The sequence below is a fragment of the Chaetodon trifascialis genome, chromosome 1, assembly GCF_039877785.1.
Source record: "Chaetodon trifascialis isolate fChaTrf1 chromosome 1, fChaTrf1.hap1, whole genome shotgun sequence".
Taxonomy (NCBI): Eukaryota; Metazoa; Chordata; class Actinopteri; order Chaetodontiformes; family Chaetodontidae; genus Chaetodon; species Chaetodon trifascialis.
In genome coordinates this window covers 16,567,272-16,584,817 of record NC_092056.1, presented here as the reverse complement: position 1 = coordinate 16,584,817, position 17,546 = coordinate 16,567,272, and the positions used below count along the sequence as shown (strand labels likewise).

At 42.5% G+C, this 17,546-nt stretch overlaps 2 protein-coding genes across 2 annotated transcripts in view; one reads left to right on the top strand and one right to left on the bottom strand.

Moving 5' to 3' along the window:
- Positions 1–17,546, bottom strand: part of def8 (differentially expressed in FDCP 8 homolog) — a 276,782-nt gene that overhangs the window by 231,643 nt on the left and 27,593 nt on the right. The gene's annotated exons all lie outside the window — the stretch shown is intronic.
- Positions 219–17,269, top strand: dbndd1 (dysbindin domain containing 1). Its single transcript, XM_070961736.1, has 4 exons — positions 219–568; positions 3,995–4,144; positions 8,846–8,980; positions 15,745–17,269. Exons 1-4 carry the CDS (start codon positions 538–540, stop codon positions 15,897–15,899), a joined length of 471 nt encoding a protein of 156 aa, XP_070817837.1. The 5' UTR covers positions 219–537; the 3' UTR covers positions 15,900–17,269.

Genomic DNA, 17,546 nt, shown 5'->3' with positions numbered 1-17,546 from the left:
CTCCCTCTTTCAGCCTGGATTTCTCTCTCCCTCCCTCCCTCCCCCCCTCCCCCCCTCCCTCTCTCTGTGTGTGTGTGTGTGTGTGTGTGTGTGTGTGTGTGTGTGTGTTTGTGTGTGTGTGTGTGTGTATTCTGTACATACCAAGCCAAGCCTCACAATGTTGCGTTTACTAAACCAAGTGGCTCAGAAATATGCAGTGATGTCGCTGTTCCCAGAGCTCCCTCTCTGTGGTGGACTCACTCTGTGAAGCAGTGCAGCACCCAGACTGCTCTGATGGCAGAGCGGGGCAGGTGGGCTGCACGAGAGGAGAAACCCACATCACCTGTCTGGGAAATCTAGTGCAAGAGAGGACAAAAAAAGAAGGAGGAGCAGGGGGCTTGACAGCTGCGGTCTCGCTGTGTCTGCCCATCCCACCCTACTCTCTCTCTCATATGCACACACACACAGTCACACTCTCCTCTTGCCTCTCCCTTCTTCCCTCCCTGTTTGTCTCCGATGCTGGTGCGGTGAACAGCAGGACACTCTCGGCTGAGCTGCATGGAGGCACAGGGAGGGGCAGGGAGCCCAGGTAAGAGGCATTTTCTCCTCTTTCTTTTCTTTGTGCTTCAGCTTTTTGTCATGCTCCACGAGCAGGGTTGTTGCAGACTGGCTTTGTCTTTTGAATGACTTGTGCTCTGAATAGCAAGTGTCCCTCTTACAACAGCATGTTCAGTGTGTGGAGAATGGACACTTTCTGAATGGTAGGCTAACAGAGTCACTATATTTCTCTGATTGTCTATTCAAGAGTTAGTCACTGAGCGGCTTGAATGCAGAAGGGCTCTGGCACCCCTATCTTTGATCATTTTCCTCACATAGGATCCAGTTGTGGAGGGTTCATTTCTATATTCAGGCTTCGTGTTGGATGTAATGCCTGGCAGTGCAGGTCTTTTTATATCCACACACCGTAAAGCAGCCACACAAAAGCTGGGCTGATGAAATACAAATTGGAGGACAATAGTGGACACATATGGCCTTTGTGTGAAGGCCATCCAGAGAAGCCTGCACTGTGTGGTAGCACTGCACAATGCCACTATTGCACTGTACCATTTAAACAATCAAAGGGATGATCATTTGACCGTGTTTATCTACAGTGTAAGTATTTCAAGGTGTCTGAGTCTCAAACAACATGCTCAAGTAGGACAGTTTAACATTAGCTTTTATGACTGAAAGATATGCATCTGATAAGATATACATATCATTTTTCATTATGTGACATTAATTGCCACAGTTCCTACAGCGTGCATTCAACCGCTATTAAAACATTGCTTTAGTACTTACTGTATCTTGGGTTAAAACAATGTCTACATCCAATTTATCCAGATACTCACAGCAATAGTATTTTTTATTTTTTTACCGGGCGATGAGCACCACATGTTAATGCTGACAACCAGAAATACCTGCCCGAGACAAATTGGGAAATTATTTGCTCATTATGGTGGGAGAGAATTAGCATGAACATCATCATTATGATGTATTACACGAGGTCACAAAGCGTGACCTCTGGATAACAGTGTTTGGATTGTGGCTGCTCTGAACCAACACACACTCTGGATTAAGAAATTAGAATTAACATTGCTAGAAAATACTCCAAGATACTTTAAACTGTGAGGGAAAATAATTCTGGACTCAACATTTTCTTAACTCCATGTGCACAGTAATTCACTCACCTATTTTTAGAGAGATTCGTGTAAAAAATGCTCAAATGCAGGGTGTATTGTAGAAGCATTACTATAAAGTAGAGCCGATAGAAAGCAGTCAGCTACCGAAATGACCTGGCAAAAAGGGTGTTGGGGTGTTCATTCCCCCTGCCTGTACTGCAAATGAGGACTGATTTATTGACCTGAGACACTGAGTTTGATTCAACTTTTGGCAACCGTACATTACATCATTCTCATGCTCCCATCTGTCTGTCTCGGGTTGGCTGATTCACAGACAGTCACGGCTGGCAGCTCTAGACAGGGTCAGCCACTGCCTGGAAAGACCACATTTCTGACAACCAACTGTCTTCTAACAGCAGTAACTTATATTCTCGTTATTTACTCTGGTTTCTTCACAGCCTGTTCGGCAGGTGGCGGCAAGATCAGGCCATCTGTGTAAACATGTCATCCTTTACATGTGGATAATCCTGTGACTTTCTTGAAAGCTCTTTTCTTCTGTCATCGATTAACGTCCTGACTCAGATCCAAACTCATCTTCCACCAAAATACTAAACATTTGGGCATCCGTGTCTGAGCACACAAAACTTGGGGATGCTGTATAGTTAGAACAGCAGGGACCAGTGTAGCTACACAGGTGATCATGATAGATTCATTTTGGATTCATGTCTTTGTGTCCTGGATGTTTATCTGAGGTCTGAAACAGGAGCCATTTCTTTATGTGACGTACAGTAATGACGTGTATTCTACATTTCCTTGCAGAACACAAAAAGCTCATTGCAACATGGTAAAAAACATGTTTCTTATTAATGCAATGGAACCCCAACAGCCCTAATGAAGACATGTCTGTGCAAAAAATGTTGATTTTAGGGTTAATAGATAAAATTAGAGCTTAGCTGGATGGATGGATGGATGGATGGATGGATGGATGGATGGATGGATGGATGGATGGATGGATGGATGGATGGATGGATGGATGGATGGATGATTCACTGCTTCAAAGTAATGGAAGAGAGGTCAGGAACAGCAATCAAGCATGATTTGTACAGCGAGTAGTTGCTGAAGAGGGCGATGGAAATGGAAACCAAAGCTGCTGGTAGATAGTCTAAATATTGAACAAACATTTCATTATAACAGCAGAGGTAATGCTATCGCCTTCTACAGTTTGTGTGGTTCCTCGCTGGGGAAATCAATCAATAACAGAGCAACAAACACTCTGCCTCTCAGGGTGAAATCAGACTGCCTCGTTTTCTGGCTTAGCCTCGGCTGTAACATACTTTTCATCTGAAATAAGAAATTCAACTGTCTAGGAACGTACTGGGAATAGAACTGGTCTCAGCAGCCATCTGGTGAGACCCACCAGGAAGCTGTTGTACTCCCACACGACTCTCCATCAACTCTGCATGTTATCATATAAAAAGCCACACTGACATCATGTTGCCTCGTACACACTGTTTCTTTCTGTTTAATGTCAATTTAAATGTCACTTGTTTTAATGTAGTTTACTTTGCAGATGAATCTATTGATTTTATTTCAGGCTCCTGTAATTTGAAAATGAAAATAGTTTAAGTTTCCTGCATTCTTCTGAACTCCTGTCCTTACCTCAGTCAGCCTCATCACACACCCCACTGTTTTCAGCTGTGTCAAACAGGTGAACAGAGTGTGCGTACTCCTGCATTTGAAGGGATGCTATTTTAAGTACACTCTATTTTCAGACTCTGTTAACAGCCTGTGTGAACTTGTTTGTCTGTTCTGAATGGATGTTTGAGAGGCTCTTAGAATGTGTTGTCTTTATGGAAAAATTCAAATGACAATAATGTAACAACTGTTGAATTAGAGTTAACCGATCTGCTTTCACAGAATCACACGTTTGAACCTTTACGACTGCCCACACACATGCTCATATAGATGTAAACAGATACTAATTTTATGGGATTGACAAAAGACAGAGTGTGTACGGTTGTATAGACTGTATGAAAGTAGTTAAGAATGTATTAAAAGAAAAAAAGGACAAACAGATAATAAAATGGAGATATTCAAGCATCACAACAGACAGGTGAGACTAAGGATTCATGTCAGGTCTAAATTTGGGAATTGAGTGGGAAATCATAACATTGATAATGACTTCTTTTAGTATTTCTGATCTCTTCCCCTTAATTACCCCAAGATGTGTCTTACTAGATTTTATTCCATTTTTCTGATGCCTTAAATTGCTCTGCCTTAGAAATAGACCTTTTATTAAAAATCTTTTATTCCCTCTGCTCCCTCTCTCTCTGTTTCTGTGTGGCATGTGCCAATAGAGCCCAATAAAGACATCCAGAAGCTGCTGAAGCCCTCCAGCTCAGGTGACCTATCCAAGGAGTTGTTCCAGCACCCAGCAGGGGGGGAGGAGGAGGAAGGTGGCCTGTCTGGGCACAATGCTAGCCTGCTGCACATCACTGAGAAGAGACGTGAGTGCCCAGGGACGTGGGTGAAGAAAGGGTGATATTAAGAATGTAAAACGCTGATGAATATTCATTGGTGGTAAAGAGGTGTTGCAGGCTAATTACGGCTGGCAAATGCTTTCAGCGGGATAACTGATCAATAGCAAGTGTCTCCAACAAAGAAGGAGACAAGGAATGTTAAGTAAGGAGGGGAGAGGAAATGCTGCTCCTGTTGAAGAGTGTCTTATCAGTGATAGTCACTGCTGGGTCGATTTTAAGTATAATATAGTAACACACAATGAGTCTCATAGTCCTGTGGACCACTAAAGTATTAGTTACACACATATAATTCTGGACTATCTGCATCCTCATCCCTGGGAATCCAGGTTGATTGTAAACCTACTGCATGATCACATCCTGTTTTGGGTATTCTGGTCCCACATTCGGAGAGACCACTGCAACTTAGCCGTGGTTGAAAGGACTCATTGTGCATCAGCCCTATACAGAGGCTTCCCTGTACGTGCCAGACTCAGATCCCAGGGCACAGGACCACAGAGGGCTGCTGGAGCTACATGGGTGACAAGGCAGCCTTTATCTGCTTCACTAACTCAACACTTTTTCAGAGAGCCGGCTCATCCAGAGGCTAATGTCTGTGTCTCTGTGATTTAATGTGACCCTCTAGCTATGCCACCTGGTAGGTCAGCTAATAGTATCTGGCTATGAGGCAAAGGGAAAGCAAGATCAGCACTGCTTTAAATATTCACAAAATGCTCTTCAAATCCCATCCTGAGAAAACATTTCATCAAAATGATCATTTCCCTTATACACTGCATCACCTCTCACTTCTGTCATTCAGAGATCAGATTCAAAAATGCACCAGCTCTTTGAACTTTATGGAGATAACTCGATATGTCCACAGAGACACATTGCAGCCTCATCCTGGATGGCACAGAAAATAAATTGCTTCCCAATGCTGCAGTTTTATTTCCAAAAAAGGGGACAACAGTTGTTCCTGAGTCGTCTGCAACATTTATTTTTAGGCCCAGAGCAAACAGCCTAACTTAAAAAGATAAACATCTTAGTATCCTGGAAAACAGCAAGTTGTCAGTTGGTTTGTGGCAACTAAATCATTGACAAAACACGCAGTGCTGGTGGAATAGATGCACTAATACATTCAAACCCACACAAAACTGCAGTGCGGATAAGTTGCCTATTGTTTGTGTGATTGGGTGGATGTGAAAGAATTGGAGATTAAAAATTAATGGTGACTGCTGTGTAGTCCTAATAGTGTTTATCTGTTTGTGTTGATCTTTGATCACAGAAACCAGGAGTCAAAGGGAAGAAAGGAAACATGTGGGAGCTTACTTTACAGAATTATCCAGTAAACTATGCTTTTTTCATCAAACATTTTCCGCTGATTTGCCTTCATCAGGGAGGTGAATAAAGCGTGATGTGCTGGAGAAAGAGCTGTGTCACGTGTTTTAATTCTGATGGACTTGCACTGAAGCGTTCAGCATTTTGCTGTGTGAGTTCTCAAAGTTAGAAAAGATGACAGCTTATTTACCTGTCAGCTGTTGATTAGCAAACAATGCAACAGAAAACATGTTTCATTTACCATCAAATGGTGCATAGACGAGCCTGTATGCTCTGTCTTTGTGAGGAAAATAACCCTTTCCACAGACTATATTGTTTAGTTTTATCTGATCTATCGTCCAAATACACAAGCCTTTTCTCAACCATCTTCACTCAGAGCCCAGGCATCATTAAAAGCTGCTCTGGCTGAACTGATGACCTCAGAGCCCTGATGAGCTAGTAGAGAGGGAAGGGGATTACACAGATCCAGCAGGCAAGGCGCATCCCCTCTGCTCTCTTATCCCTTCTCCCAAATGTGAACTCCTCCCTCTCACCCATCCTCCCTACTCTTTGTTCCTTCAGTGCAATCTTTGTGTACTATTCTACATGCAGAGAGAGGAAAAAAAGGGAGGGAAAAAGCTTTTTACGGAACATCAAATTAACCACATGCAAACATTTGTTTTTCTTACAGGGATATTATAAATTAAAAGACACATCAAGTTTCTTTCCGGCGAAGTGAAGGGACCTTTATTTCACACACATTAACAACAAAGGCAGTACTATGAAGTGTGACATTAAGGACATGCTGAAAAAATACTAATATGTCAAGAAGGGGGCAAAATGAATCAGGGGGAGGCATGCTTGCTGTTAGGAGAGGTAGCGGTCTTTTACACTATCCATCTGTCTCAGCATGAGTTCTCTATTGTCAATCCTTCCCACTGGCATCTCAAAGCCTCCCTGATTGGCTTTTGAGATGGAGGCAGTTATTTCAGTGTGTCTGCCTGGGAGAGAAAACGTACTGATCAATTATTCAAGGAGAAAGGGTGTGGGAGAGGAAAAAAGAGATGGGGGAGAGGTGGTTCAAAAACAAGCGCAGCAGAATGGGAATAACCTTGTAACCAATTGAATATAATGGCTGCAAATAATGCAGGGAGTGCTTTGTTTTACATAATGCCTTCCTTCCTTCTTTCCTCCTCCCTAGTCCCTTCCCCTCTTCATGTTTTACATTTTACCTCCTTACCTTGCTTCATCTCTCCCTCTTCTCCCATCATCCTGCCTCTCCCTCCTTTCTCTTCATCTCCTCCTCCGCAATTTCCACCCTCCCTGTCTCGCTGCCTCCAGTCTCTTCGCTCTTCCTTAAAAGGGGTCAAAAAAGACTGATAGCTGTAAGCACCTTCGAGCCTGAGGGAAAAGTCGAATATATTCACAAACACCGTTGAGAAGTAATCGGAAGTGATGGAAATGTGGACTGAATAGAAGAAAACACTGGTTCTATTTGTTTCTTGTTCACCGATAATCACATACTGCAGTGCTTCTCAGAGTATTCGCTGAATATAATCAAACACTGTCAGACAGCAGACATAGAAAAAAGCTTTGGATGTGAAATAGTTCTGGCTGTTGACTGTTGATTATCAGTGTCTCAGGATGTCAGAACTAAGCCTTAGCAATAGCAGAACAGCAAGGTGGGGGCTTGGGTTTTAAGGTGGGAACAAATGTATGCGGACTACATGGGAGCCCCAAGGGATCCCGTGTGTGATCACTATGATTGTGACTGGACATTAAAATGTCACTATCTCCTCCATTCCCATCTTTCTTGTGTCTTTGTCATTTTTTTTTATTTTATTCCCTCATTTCTATTGTTGTTTTCTGTCCATTTCTCTCTTTCTTTTATTTCCTGTGGAGCATTTATATGCTGGCCACATGGTCTCTGGCTTTTTAAATATTCATGCATGTCATATCTACCTGGCCCGTGGCCGACATGTGACCCAGTGCTGGTTATGAGCATGACAGTAAAATTGAGCCGTGCATTCAGAGTAGAGCAGGAGGCTTGGGGTGAAATAGAGGCTAAGTGAGGTGGGTCTTTGTGTTTGACAGCCTTTAAAGATGTTCCGTCGGGACTTCAAACTCCAAAGTCTCAAAATTTTCATTGCTTGTTTCTCATTTGTATTCTCTCACCATCACTTCTTCCTCATTCCATTCCATGCGTCTCCTGGCATTTCTGGTGTCGAGTGTTTTTCATATATTTGAAACATGGCACAATGACCAGCAACTCCTTTAGCATGATGATCAGTCTTCTTGAATCAATAGGCACTCTATCAGGAGGACGATGCAGGGAATTAAACATAGCAGCACACAAAGAGCAGCAGGAGAGTGGGCTCTGTGTCTTCAGCCTGAATCATTGTCTTAAACAGCCTGGAAAACAGCAGGCAAATGACGTGGGGTGATAACAGCTTTCAACCTGTCACGTAACCCATCGTTTTCTCCACAAAGTCACACCCACAAACAACCAGTCAAGTGTTTCATCCAGATTTGACATTGCTTGGCAGGCAGGCATCCAAATACAAACACACCTCCATCTGCCTCGGTGCAGTCTCCAAACATCTTTCTCACTTTGACCGCAGATTAGTTCACCTCTGCTACACAGAACTGGTTCCTAGATCGAGTGATGCTGACATAAGCTGATGTTTGTGGCTTTATGTATATATTACAGAAGCTTTGAATGAATCAAACTTTACATACATTAAATTTAAACTTGAGGAGCAGCCTGATTGGAATGCTGAGCCCGGCACGTCGCTGCACACCACATGTGAATATGACCCTGTGGTGTGCAGCAGCAGTGACTCCTCTCTGTCGAGGAATCAGAGGCGTGTGCAGAAATGAACAGGTGCAACACACCCAGGAGAAAGATGGAGATCACAGCGCGTTGAAGGACTGGCTATTTTCATCTCCACTGACCTTACCTCTTATTTCCATTCTGCCTGTGTTAACGCACAGGTGTCGTGCTGACACCGAGACACTCACTGACTACTGTGTCAAGCTCAGAGGCAAAATCCAAAAACTGCTGTGTCTGAAATATTTCAGGAGCAGAGAGGGCTTAACTTTACAAGGGATGTACAGATGAAAGTGGATAAAAGACTGAAAATGCTCTTTGTAGAAATCGATTTTACAATAGTACTGCAAGAGGCAGCTATTGATCTGATTATGTGGAGATTCAAGAGCGGCATTACTGTACATGACGGTCTTTGTGTTCAGAATATACACAGTTCCACTTCCCCAGCTTCTCTTTAAAGAGCTGCTTTTCTTCTGCGCTGTCAGCAAAACGCGTGGATCATTTGAATCTCTCAACCACCCGTGTTTTCTCTCTCTGCCTCGTAGAACCACTGAGCAGTGTGTCTTCTTTGGAGGTGCACTTTGACCTCCTGGATCTGACTGAGCTGACTGACATGTCTGACCAGGAACTGGCTGAAGTTTTCGCTGACTCTGATGAGGAGATCCACGAATCCCCAGCAGGTAAGGCCTGCTAAAAATTGTTGAGTAACACGGAAGGGGAATCACTTTCGTTGCAAAAACAACACATGGGGGTTTGTGCCGAAAATAGTTGTGTATCATAGCATTCTCGCTGAATTTTGACAATACAGTGACTTCATGCTGTCAGTCACAAAGATGTAAACTATGTGTGCATACTGCACATACTGTAAGCAGTAGACTAAAACATGCATTTACACTTAGAGTGTGTTGTTACAGTGTGCGGACATATCTGCTGACCCACAAGCCATGCTCAAATTCTAACAAACAACTTCCTGCTCTATCAAGATATCTTTATTGCACCCTTATGCCCTGTAGCTTCATTTAAGAAAGCTTAGTTGGGTCAGTGTGTTACTCATAAAATTTGATTGTTGAGGGAAGCATTTCCCAAATTAAATTTCCTCCCTGCAGTCCTGCAGAATATTCACATCTTGAGGAGAGTTTCACATCAGTCTGACCCAGCAGGAACCTGCTGAGCCACAATGATTTGAAATGTAACGTGACTCCTTCGAAGACTCATCAAAAACAGATCTCCCAGTATCATAGATAAACTGTCTATAAAGTGAAAAGAGCTGCCTTTTTTACATTGTCTCACTCTGATTGTCATAGCAAAACAATTATATTTAGATTCTATCAAATAATAACATTAACAATCACAACTAGGGATTGAAAGGAAAGATGTTGTGTTGAGCTGGGACGGCATTACACCAGTCACATAAGAGCCAAATTAATTAAAAGCAGTGGATGGACCTCATGCACATACGCATATTAAAGAGGAGAGGAGAGAGTTCACCCTGCATGTGTGTCACAGCAGCAGGTACAGGATAAAGGCTAACACGTCTTTCCTATGTTTTATTTAAGACCTGTGTGCCTCATCCTGCATGCGGAAAGTGAACTTTCTCCACCTCCAGCTCTCCTGCTTCTCAGCATGCACACAGGATTTCATGGCAGCTCAAGATTCAAAGGGCCACTCACACAGTTTAGGCAATGCCTTATTGTATGTTCTGTGCAATGACTGTGCTCGTCACAAAGTTTAAAACATGGTACTGTATCAAATAAGTTATTCTTTTCTATTATTCTTTATTTGATGGCAGCAGCATGTTTCAAACTAATTGGAACAGGAGCAGTAAAAGACTGGGAAAGTTGTGGAGTGCTCCAAAAACACCTGTGTGGAACATTCCACAGGTAAACAGGTTCATTGGTAACAGGTGATAGTATCATGAAAGCGTCTGCCAAAAACTAATTGTAATTGTAATTGATTGGAAAGGGGCATCTTTGTTCATAAGCAAGGATGGAGCGAGGTTCATCACTTTGTGAACACATGATATTATAAAGGATATGACTACATGGACTCAGGAAGGCTCCATAAAACTGTTGTCACTAAACCCAATTAATTCGGAAATTACTATATTCTGTTTTTATTTACGTTTTCCTCTGAGTCCCAGCTTTCTTGGAATCAGAGTTTTATACTCTGCTCTCACTGGCCACTGGTAATTTCCTCTTAAAGTTCTTATCATGGCATTTCCTTTTTCAACAACATCCGTCTCTTCCTTCCTTCTCTTTTCAGTTTATTACTAATGTTCCATATCGTGGCACAGCTTGTTAAATGTGAGTTATGGTCCCGGTGGACCATCTCTGCTATAAGATGCTGTCTGCAACACCGCAGCCAATTATTCAGGAGGTTCTGTGTTCATGTAGAACACTTCACAGAAACATCAAACAGTAATGCAGTTTATCATATACAATGTAATGCTAAAATAACTGTAGCATATGACAAGATTGTGGTTTCCCAGGTGATGTTGCTATTATACCAACTGAGCAACACTAGACTGTAGCAAAAGATTTATTTAAACCTGCTGTAGCAGATTTCTTTGGCCACATGGGGGCTGAGAACACAACATTGACATACTGCATTATCATCATCATTACTGAACTTGTTAGCAAACATTTACTCATTAACACATCCAGGAGTTACAGAGCAACATTAGCATTCACCTGGAGTCTTGATTCTATATAATATAGATATTTTTTTAGCTCTGTTTTTGGTCTCTACCAGTTCCTGATGTAAATATCTGGCTCTCTTGCTGTTAAATGCTCCACTATGTTCAACAGTTAGTCACTAAGTGTCTTTGGGTTTGCTGTCTGTTCCATTCGGGTGAACATGATAACACAGGAATCACATCTTGTTGGAGTTTCTTCAGATTTGGCACAAACGTCCACTTGGACTGGAGGATGAACTGATGAGAATTTGGTTGTTAAAGGTCACTGTGACTACAACATGTTTTTGCTCATAACTCAAGAATTCATACACGAATTATGACAAAATTTCACACAAATGTCTCATAGGATAAATTGATGAAGTGATGGCTTTTTATATCAGAAAGGTCAACTGTCAACTTCACTGTGGCATCATAATGTTCTGCAAAAACACTTTTCTAGCCATTGTTCAAAGCCATAACTCAGGAGCAGAGGGGGAGACTCTTTTGGTTGTCCACCTTCAAACTGTGCTGATTGTACAGATCTTCTGTGCTGCTGGGTTGAAGGTGTGTGTGAAGATGACAATTAAAAACATGTATACCAATGCAAAGAATCAGAATTATGTCCACAGCCAAACATAAGCCTCAAACCACAAGAAGTCAGGAAATTATTCAAGAATATGACATATATATATTTACCTTCCTGTCCTCCCACAGCCACGCAGACTAAACAGTTGTAGCTTGTCCACCCTTTTCAGCTATTCTCTCCCAACACCACCACACCAAGTTTCCTCAGCCTCTTGTTAGTAACAGGCCACAGCTGCTCGTCAGTAGCCAGGTGCAGGAGATACAAGAGCCAAGAGGCCTCCAGTCCAAGGCCTCACACCCGCTGCTCTGCTTTCTGCTAATCAAGATGAAGTCCCTGCTGTCAGGACATACAGCTGTGTACCAGTGTTATGATGTCAACGGATTTACACAGCCTCAGATCTGTGAGAAAAAATAAATCCCAGCAATGACTGAATGTTTGCACACTCAGAATGACACACTTAGGTGATTGATATTGTTTTTATTGTCGATTGATGCAGATGACAACCCCACAGTGAGCAGTGTGTGTCATTCACTCTTGTTTTTTTACCTGCATCAGTCATGAATAGAAATAGACCAGCCATCTGAGAGCATGGCAAACGTTTCCTCCTCGTTGAAAGTCTTAAACCTTTTGGCATAAGATGCATCATTTTGTGCTACGCCTTGCTTCAACTCTCACTTCTGCCTGTGTGCTGTTTTTGTCTCACGCTCACCACAGTCCTCCTTTCCTCCACCCTCTTTCTCTGAGCTTACCTTCATCCATCATTCCCAGGCTCTCTCTCCGTGTCTGCCTCAGATATGCCTTGTATAGAGGAAGGATGACCATGCCAGATAGATGCAGCCACTAAGATTGTGCAGGAGATACAGGAGGATGCTGATGCTTGATTTGCTCATTTGCTTTCCATCGGACAGTTTTTCCCATTCTCATTATAAAAATGCATGTTTTTTAAATTGTGCAATAGTATTTAGATAATCTAAAACAGCAAAATTCTACATTTCATACGTGAACAAAGATGTCCTATTGTTGCATGCAGATGTTGTGCTGTGCAGACAATGCCTGTGGTGTGTATGTGAGAGAGAGAGACAAAGAGGAAGGATTTATCCAAACAGCGACTTACAGCACAAATCTCAGCTGTAAGCACCAGCTGATCTGTTTCATCTGGATTCTCTAAAACCTCCTTCATTACTCAGCCCTGCAATCTCACGCAAGATGATTTTTGACAAGTCTTGAACAACCTTGTTCAAACCATAATAGTAACATATTGCAAACTGAATTGTGGCGAAGGCAGTATAATGACAGTGAGTGCATTTATTGGCCCATAAAGTTATCAGTGAGTTCAGTGTGGAGGAGAAAGAGAAGGGCTTTTTAAATTTAATTTAATTTAAATGTAAATTTAATTAATTTCTGTCAAAGTTTGCATAGCTGATGTGGTAGTACTGAGCTGTGCTGTGCTGTGCTGTGTGAGCATTAGACAATATGGGAAACTGCTGAGTGTGTGTGGTTGGCATGTAGGAGTTGAGGGAGAAGAGGAGAAGAGAGGGTGATGCTGGGTGAGCAAGTTCATGCTAAATGTAGGTTTCTGAATAATTCACTGTTCCCTGCTGGAAACAAGCAGGCCTTCAAAGCCATTTAAATAGTTATCATAAGTAACTACACCACCACATGATTTATAGATGCTCATATCTTGTCTGTTTTGTTTACTCTGCTGTCTTTCTTTTCCACGTGTCCTTTTTCCAATCCCATGTTCCTCTCTTTCACTTTCAGCTATTTGCCAGCGTAAAGCCTATTTCATGGACGGTGCAGCCAAAATTAGAGATCAGACGTACTGCACGAGAGCTGAACTCACGCAGCAATTAGTGTTTCATCAAGAGTCTCTTTTCAGAGCAGCTCCAGAGGCCCAGAACAAAAGGCTAACTCTGTCCACTAGGTTTGCTCTTTGTTTCACACTCAAATGAGCTTGATGAACCATGAAGTTTACCCACATCCCGGAAAAACTACCACAGGCATAACTTTGGCCTCCTATTCTTTGTGGTTGGAGCAGTAACAGGGTTTTAACTGATGACATTGCAGACTGCAACCCATTGTGCTTCTGTCTGGTTGATTTTTTCACATTCAAGTCGTATGAGCTGTTTATAGAGCGGGTATTTGATTTAAGGATTTGACCAAAAATTTCTGAGCATGAACTGATGCAGAAAATAGGGAGCAAAAAGAGAAATTCATTGAGTTTGTTTACTGCACACACATAGCATATCCTGTATCATTCTCAGACCCTTTGATGATATTGTTTGACTGCATTATATCGACAGTGAGACAGTGTCTCCCAAGGGCGTCCCATCTTTGACAGATGTTTGATGTTTGCAGTGAAGGACAGAAAGATCTCACTGCACAACACAACACTACACTAAACAAGCAAAAACACAGAGGTACACACCCTAATCAGTGATTCAGGTGTGGCTTGTTGAATCTTTGTTTCCGATCTGCTGTCAAATGTACCCACAGCGATGTTGTTGGTTGGGATGTAGCCAGAAGTCAAGCATGTTGCGAAGTTTTAGCCCATAGAGAGGCAGCACAGCTTTCTGTTTTGTGCCATTTTATCCTTCCAGAGCATGAGACCACATTTTTCAGACCCTCTATAGAAGCTCCTTTGAAAGTAAAAGGTCAGACTCCAGTTCACCTCGTTGCCTTTGGGGTCACTCCAGGTTTTTACAGACATTACCATTATTTTTTTCCTATCATTGAAATACTTGCCCCAGTTCCCAAACACTGACCGGGCAGTCTTAGGCTCAACATGCACAAATGAAAAGAGTGTTGTTTACCTTAAATGGGCTGAAAGAGAACGGTGTTGTCCCACACTGCGCATGTGCACATACAAACACAAATTTGGTGTTACACAAGAGTTGTTTTGCCTGCACCTTTCCAGGTTTTCTCCTAGAAGAGTCGAGTGTTTCAGACACATTCAGTGTGGCAACACGCTGAGTGAAGAATCTAATGGCTGCGAGCCAGCAGCACAGAGGGAATATAGAACAGTACCCCATAGCTCAGGGTACTCTGTGTCTGTGACAGCAAGAGAGTGAGAGAGAGGAGGGAAAGAAGGAAAATCTGTATGTTTGGGAGGCGTAGACTGACTTTACCTCTCAGGTGTGCAAACATTCCTTGATCTGTGTGTGTTTAAATTGTAATTGTCAGGGCAAAAACAGGTCAACAGAAATCTGAACAATGCACACAAAGAATGGAAAAATGACATGCCTCACACACACACACATACACACACACACACACACACACACACACACACACACACACACACACACACACACACACACACACACACACACACATGCACAATGCAGACACACATTTAAATAACTGCATACACACAGCAGGCAGTCATCAGCAGGTGTCCATGGCGCTTGCTGCAGCAGACTCCTTCATGCTGCTGAGGAGGTTGTTGTCCTTCTCATTAAAATCCAGTGGAGACACCATCAATCTTCTGAGATCAATATGTCTTTTCCGCCTCCCTCTTTCTCTCTCTGTCTTTGTCTGTCAGTCCCTAATGATGGTCAGGATATGGATGTGGCTTTAGGGAGATGTATAAGCCAGGTTCTGAGTATGACCTTCACCTAAGATACCTAACAATGGACTGATATAGGCAGCATCAGGCAGAGCGAGTTGCCAGCTCTCCATCAGCCATTCCCTCTGTTGCTTTGTTGTCCTCCTGGGAGGTTGACCATCGCCACCGTGTGGTGTAAAGTGGAACTGTAAAGCACATTCTTTGTGTGCTAAACTATACTAAAATACAATAAGTTGGTATGAGATGAACAAGTTGTTGTGACTTCCAGCAGAGACATTATTGATGATAATTATAGATTTACTGGTTTATAGAGAGATTAAGCAGCATTTATGTGTGTGAAATACTCTTTTTAGATGCCTTAAATGAGCTTAGGGTTAGGCTTAGGCTTAGGCTTAGGCTTAGGCTTAGGCTTAGGCTTAGGCTTAGGGTTAGGGTTTCGCACAGTTATCTCTACTGGTGTCAATAAAAAACAAGATAGTTGTATTTTCAAGGTCAAGCTGTGTGAAGCATGACAGGCATGCAGAGCCTTGTGTCTGTTTCAGTATGCATCTGTATTTATATTTGCCAAGACTTTGGGTTCCTGTTGGCAACAAGTCGTTGTGTGTTTGATCCCCAGGTTCCCACCAGCCTGTGCTGCCCAGAGGTGGGTACATGCGCTCCCCCTCGTGGACACGCTGCAGCAAAGTTGAGCCTCCACGAGAGAGAAAGCACCACAGTGACTCAGACACCCCAGAGCCCTTAATGAAGCTGGAGAGACCGAAGCAGCCGTGATATGTAGATGTGAAACAGCCGGATCATAGAGAGAGAAGACCCAGAGGAGGCAGGCAAACGAAGCCAGAGCGGGAACACAATGCGGACCAAGAGGCCCCCCCATCTGCCACTGTGCACTCACATACTGAAACGTTTCATGGTGCTGAACAGACGAGTCCAGGCTGAACTCTGGACAATGTGCTCTGTGTTCTAACTAAAGATGATGAGATGTGCAATACACACACACACACACACACACACACACACACACACACACACACACACACACACACACACACACACACACTCTCTCTCTCTCTCTCTCTCTCTCACACACACACACACACACAGAAAACACACGCAATCATTGTGTTTTTCAAGCAAGGATTTTTTTAATGGGCTGCCATTTAAGGTTAGTTTCTGAATAGCAGACAGGGTGTGAGGTCAGCAGAATAATAACAGCACCTCCATCCTTGCAGCCTCTCAGGGTGGGGAGCAGCCTGGACGGCTGGATTTGGTTTCTAAATTGTGTCCACAGCGTGTGACCAGAGCTTCCCTGTGAAGCTCAAACACTGGGATTCACATTGAATTACCAGGATATGATCTGACACATAAATGTGTTCATAAAGCTGAAATAAAATATCACGCTGAGGCTGTTACTTAATGTGTTGGCTTGAACATATAACAGGGTTTTTTCTTTTCTGTTGCCTGCAATAAAGGTGACTTGATCAGTGGAAGTGGATGTGAGGCCACGCTCTTTCTATCCATCACACCTTCTCCATCTTAATGAAGAATGTGTGTTGTCATTGCCTAAATGAATATTTTGCACTTCTCTCACTGACTTGTATTTACAGTGCCCCCCAGAATTATTGGCATATGGTGCAGATGACATGAAAGATAAACAGACCAAGTACCAAGCTACATGCAACACATTTTTCCATTGTCAAATTCATTGTTGTTTTCTATTTGTTTCTGATTTTGGTTTTTAAAAATGATGGCTGCCAGAATTGCTGCTGCTAAACTGATTGGTGTTGGTCCCTCAAAGCTGGAAGTCAGATTCAAAGACAGGAATAAATTACTTAATGGGGAATACTTGAAGCAGTTAGAAGTGATGGGAGAATTGCACCATAGTCAGGTGGATTTCAATAAGCTTAGCACAAATGCCAAAAATACAACAAAGTGCCAACATTTTTGTAATCATCTATTAAAAGATGGACTTAACTTAGGATGCAATACTTCACATCTTTTACACAAAGGTTATAGCTGATTACTTGATTTATTTATCTCTGTTTGGCTCATCTTTACCAGGAGTGCCAATAATTCTGAATGCTGTGACACGATGGATCACGAAGGACGATGGAAGAACAAATTAAAGTCTTGAGTCAAGAATGTTTTACTGTGTCATTCATTAACTACACTTCAGAAAGACGCCTCATTCTGAACTGTCTGGGGAGTATATATGGTTTAAGCACCGCTGTATCTTTGATGCCACTGTAGACAGATCTGTGGTCCACCATGTAGAAAATTCACTGGTGCAGAATCAAACATTTGCGGACACTGTTGGTTGCTGAACCTCCAAGCGGAATCTGAAATGTCCTTAAAATAGTTCTGATGCAATTCTGGCTTGATCACACTATTTACTTTTGCATAAGTAATTTTTCATTTATT

Excerpts from the sequence above, each read along its gene's own strand:
- dbndd1 (XM_070961736.1), top strand. The coding sequence starts at position 538 with ATGGAGGCACAGGGAGGGGCAGGGAGCCCAG. Across the intron at positions 569-3,994 it reads GGGAGGGGCAGGGAGCCCAG|AGCCCAATAAAGACATCCAG; the intron begins GTAAGAGGCATT and ends ATGTGCCAATAG. Across the intron at positions 8,981-15,744 it reads GATCCACGAATCCCCAGCAG|GTTCCCACCAGCCTGTGCTG; the intron begins GTAAGGCCTGCT and ends TTTGATCCCCAG.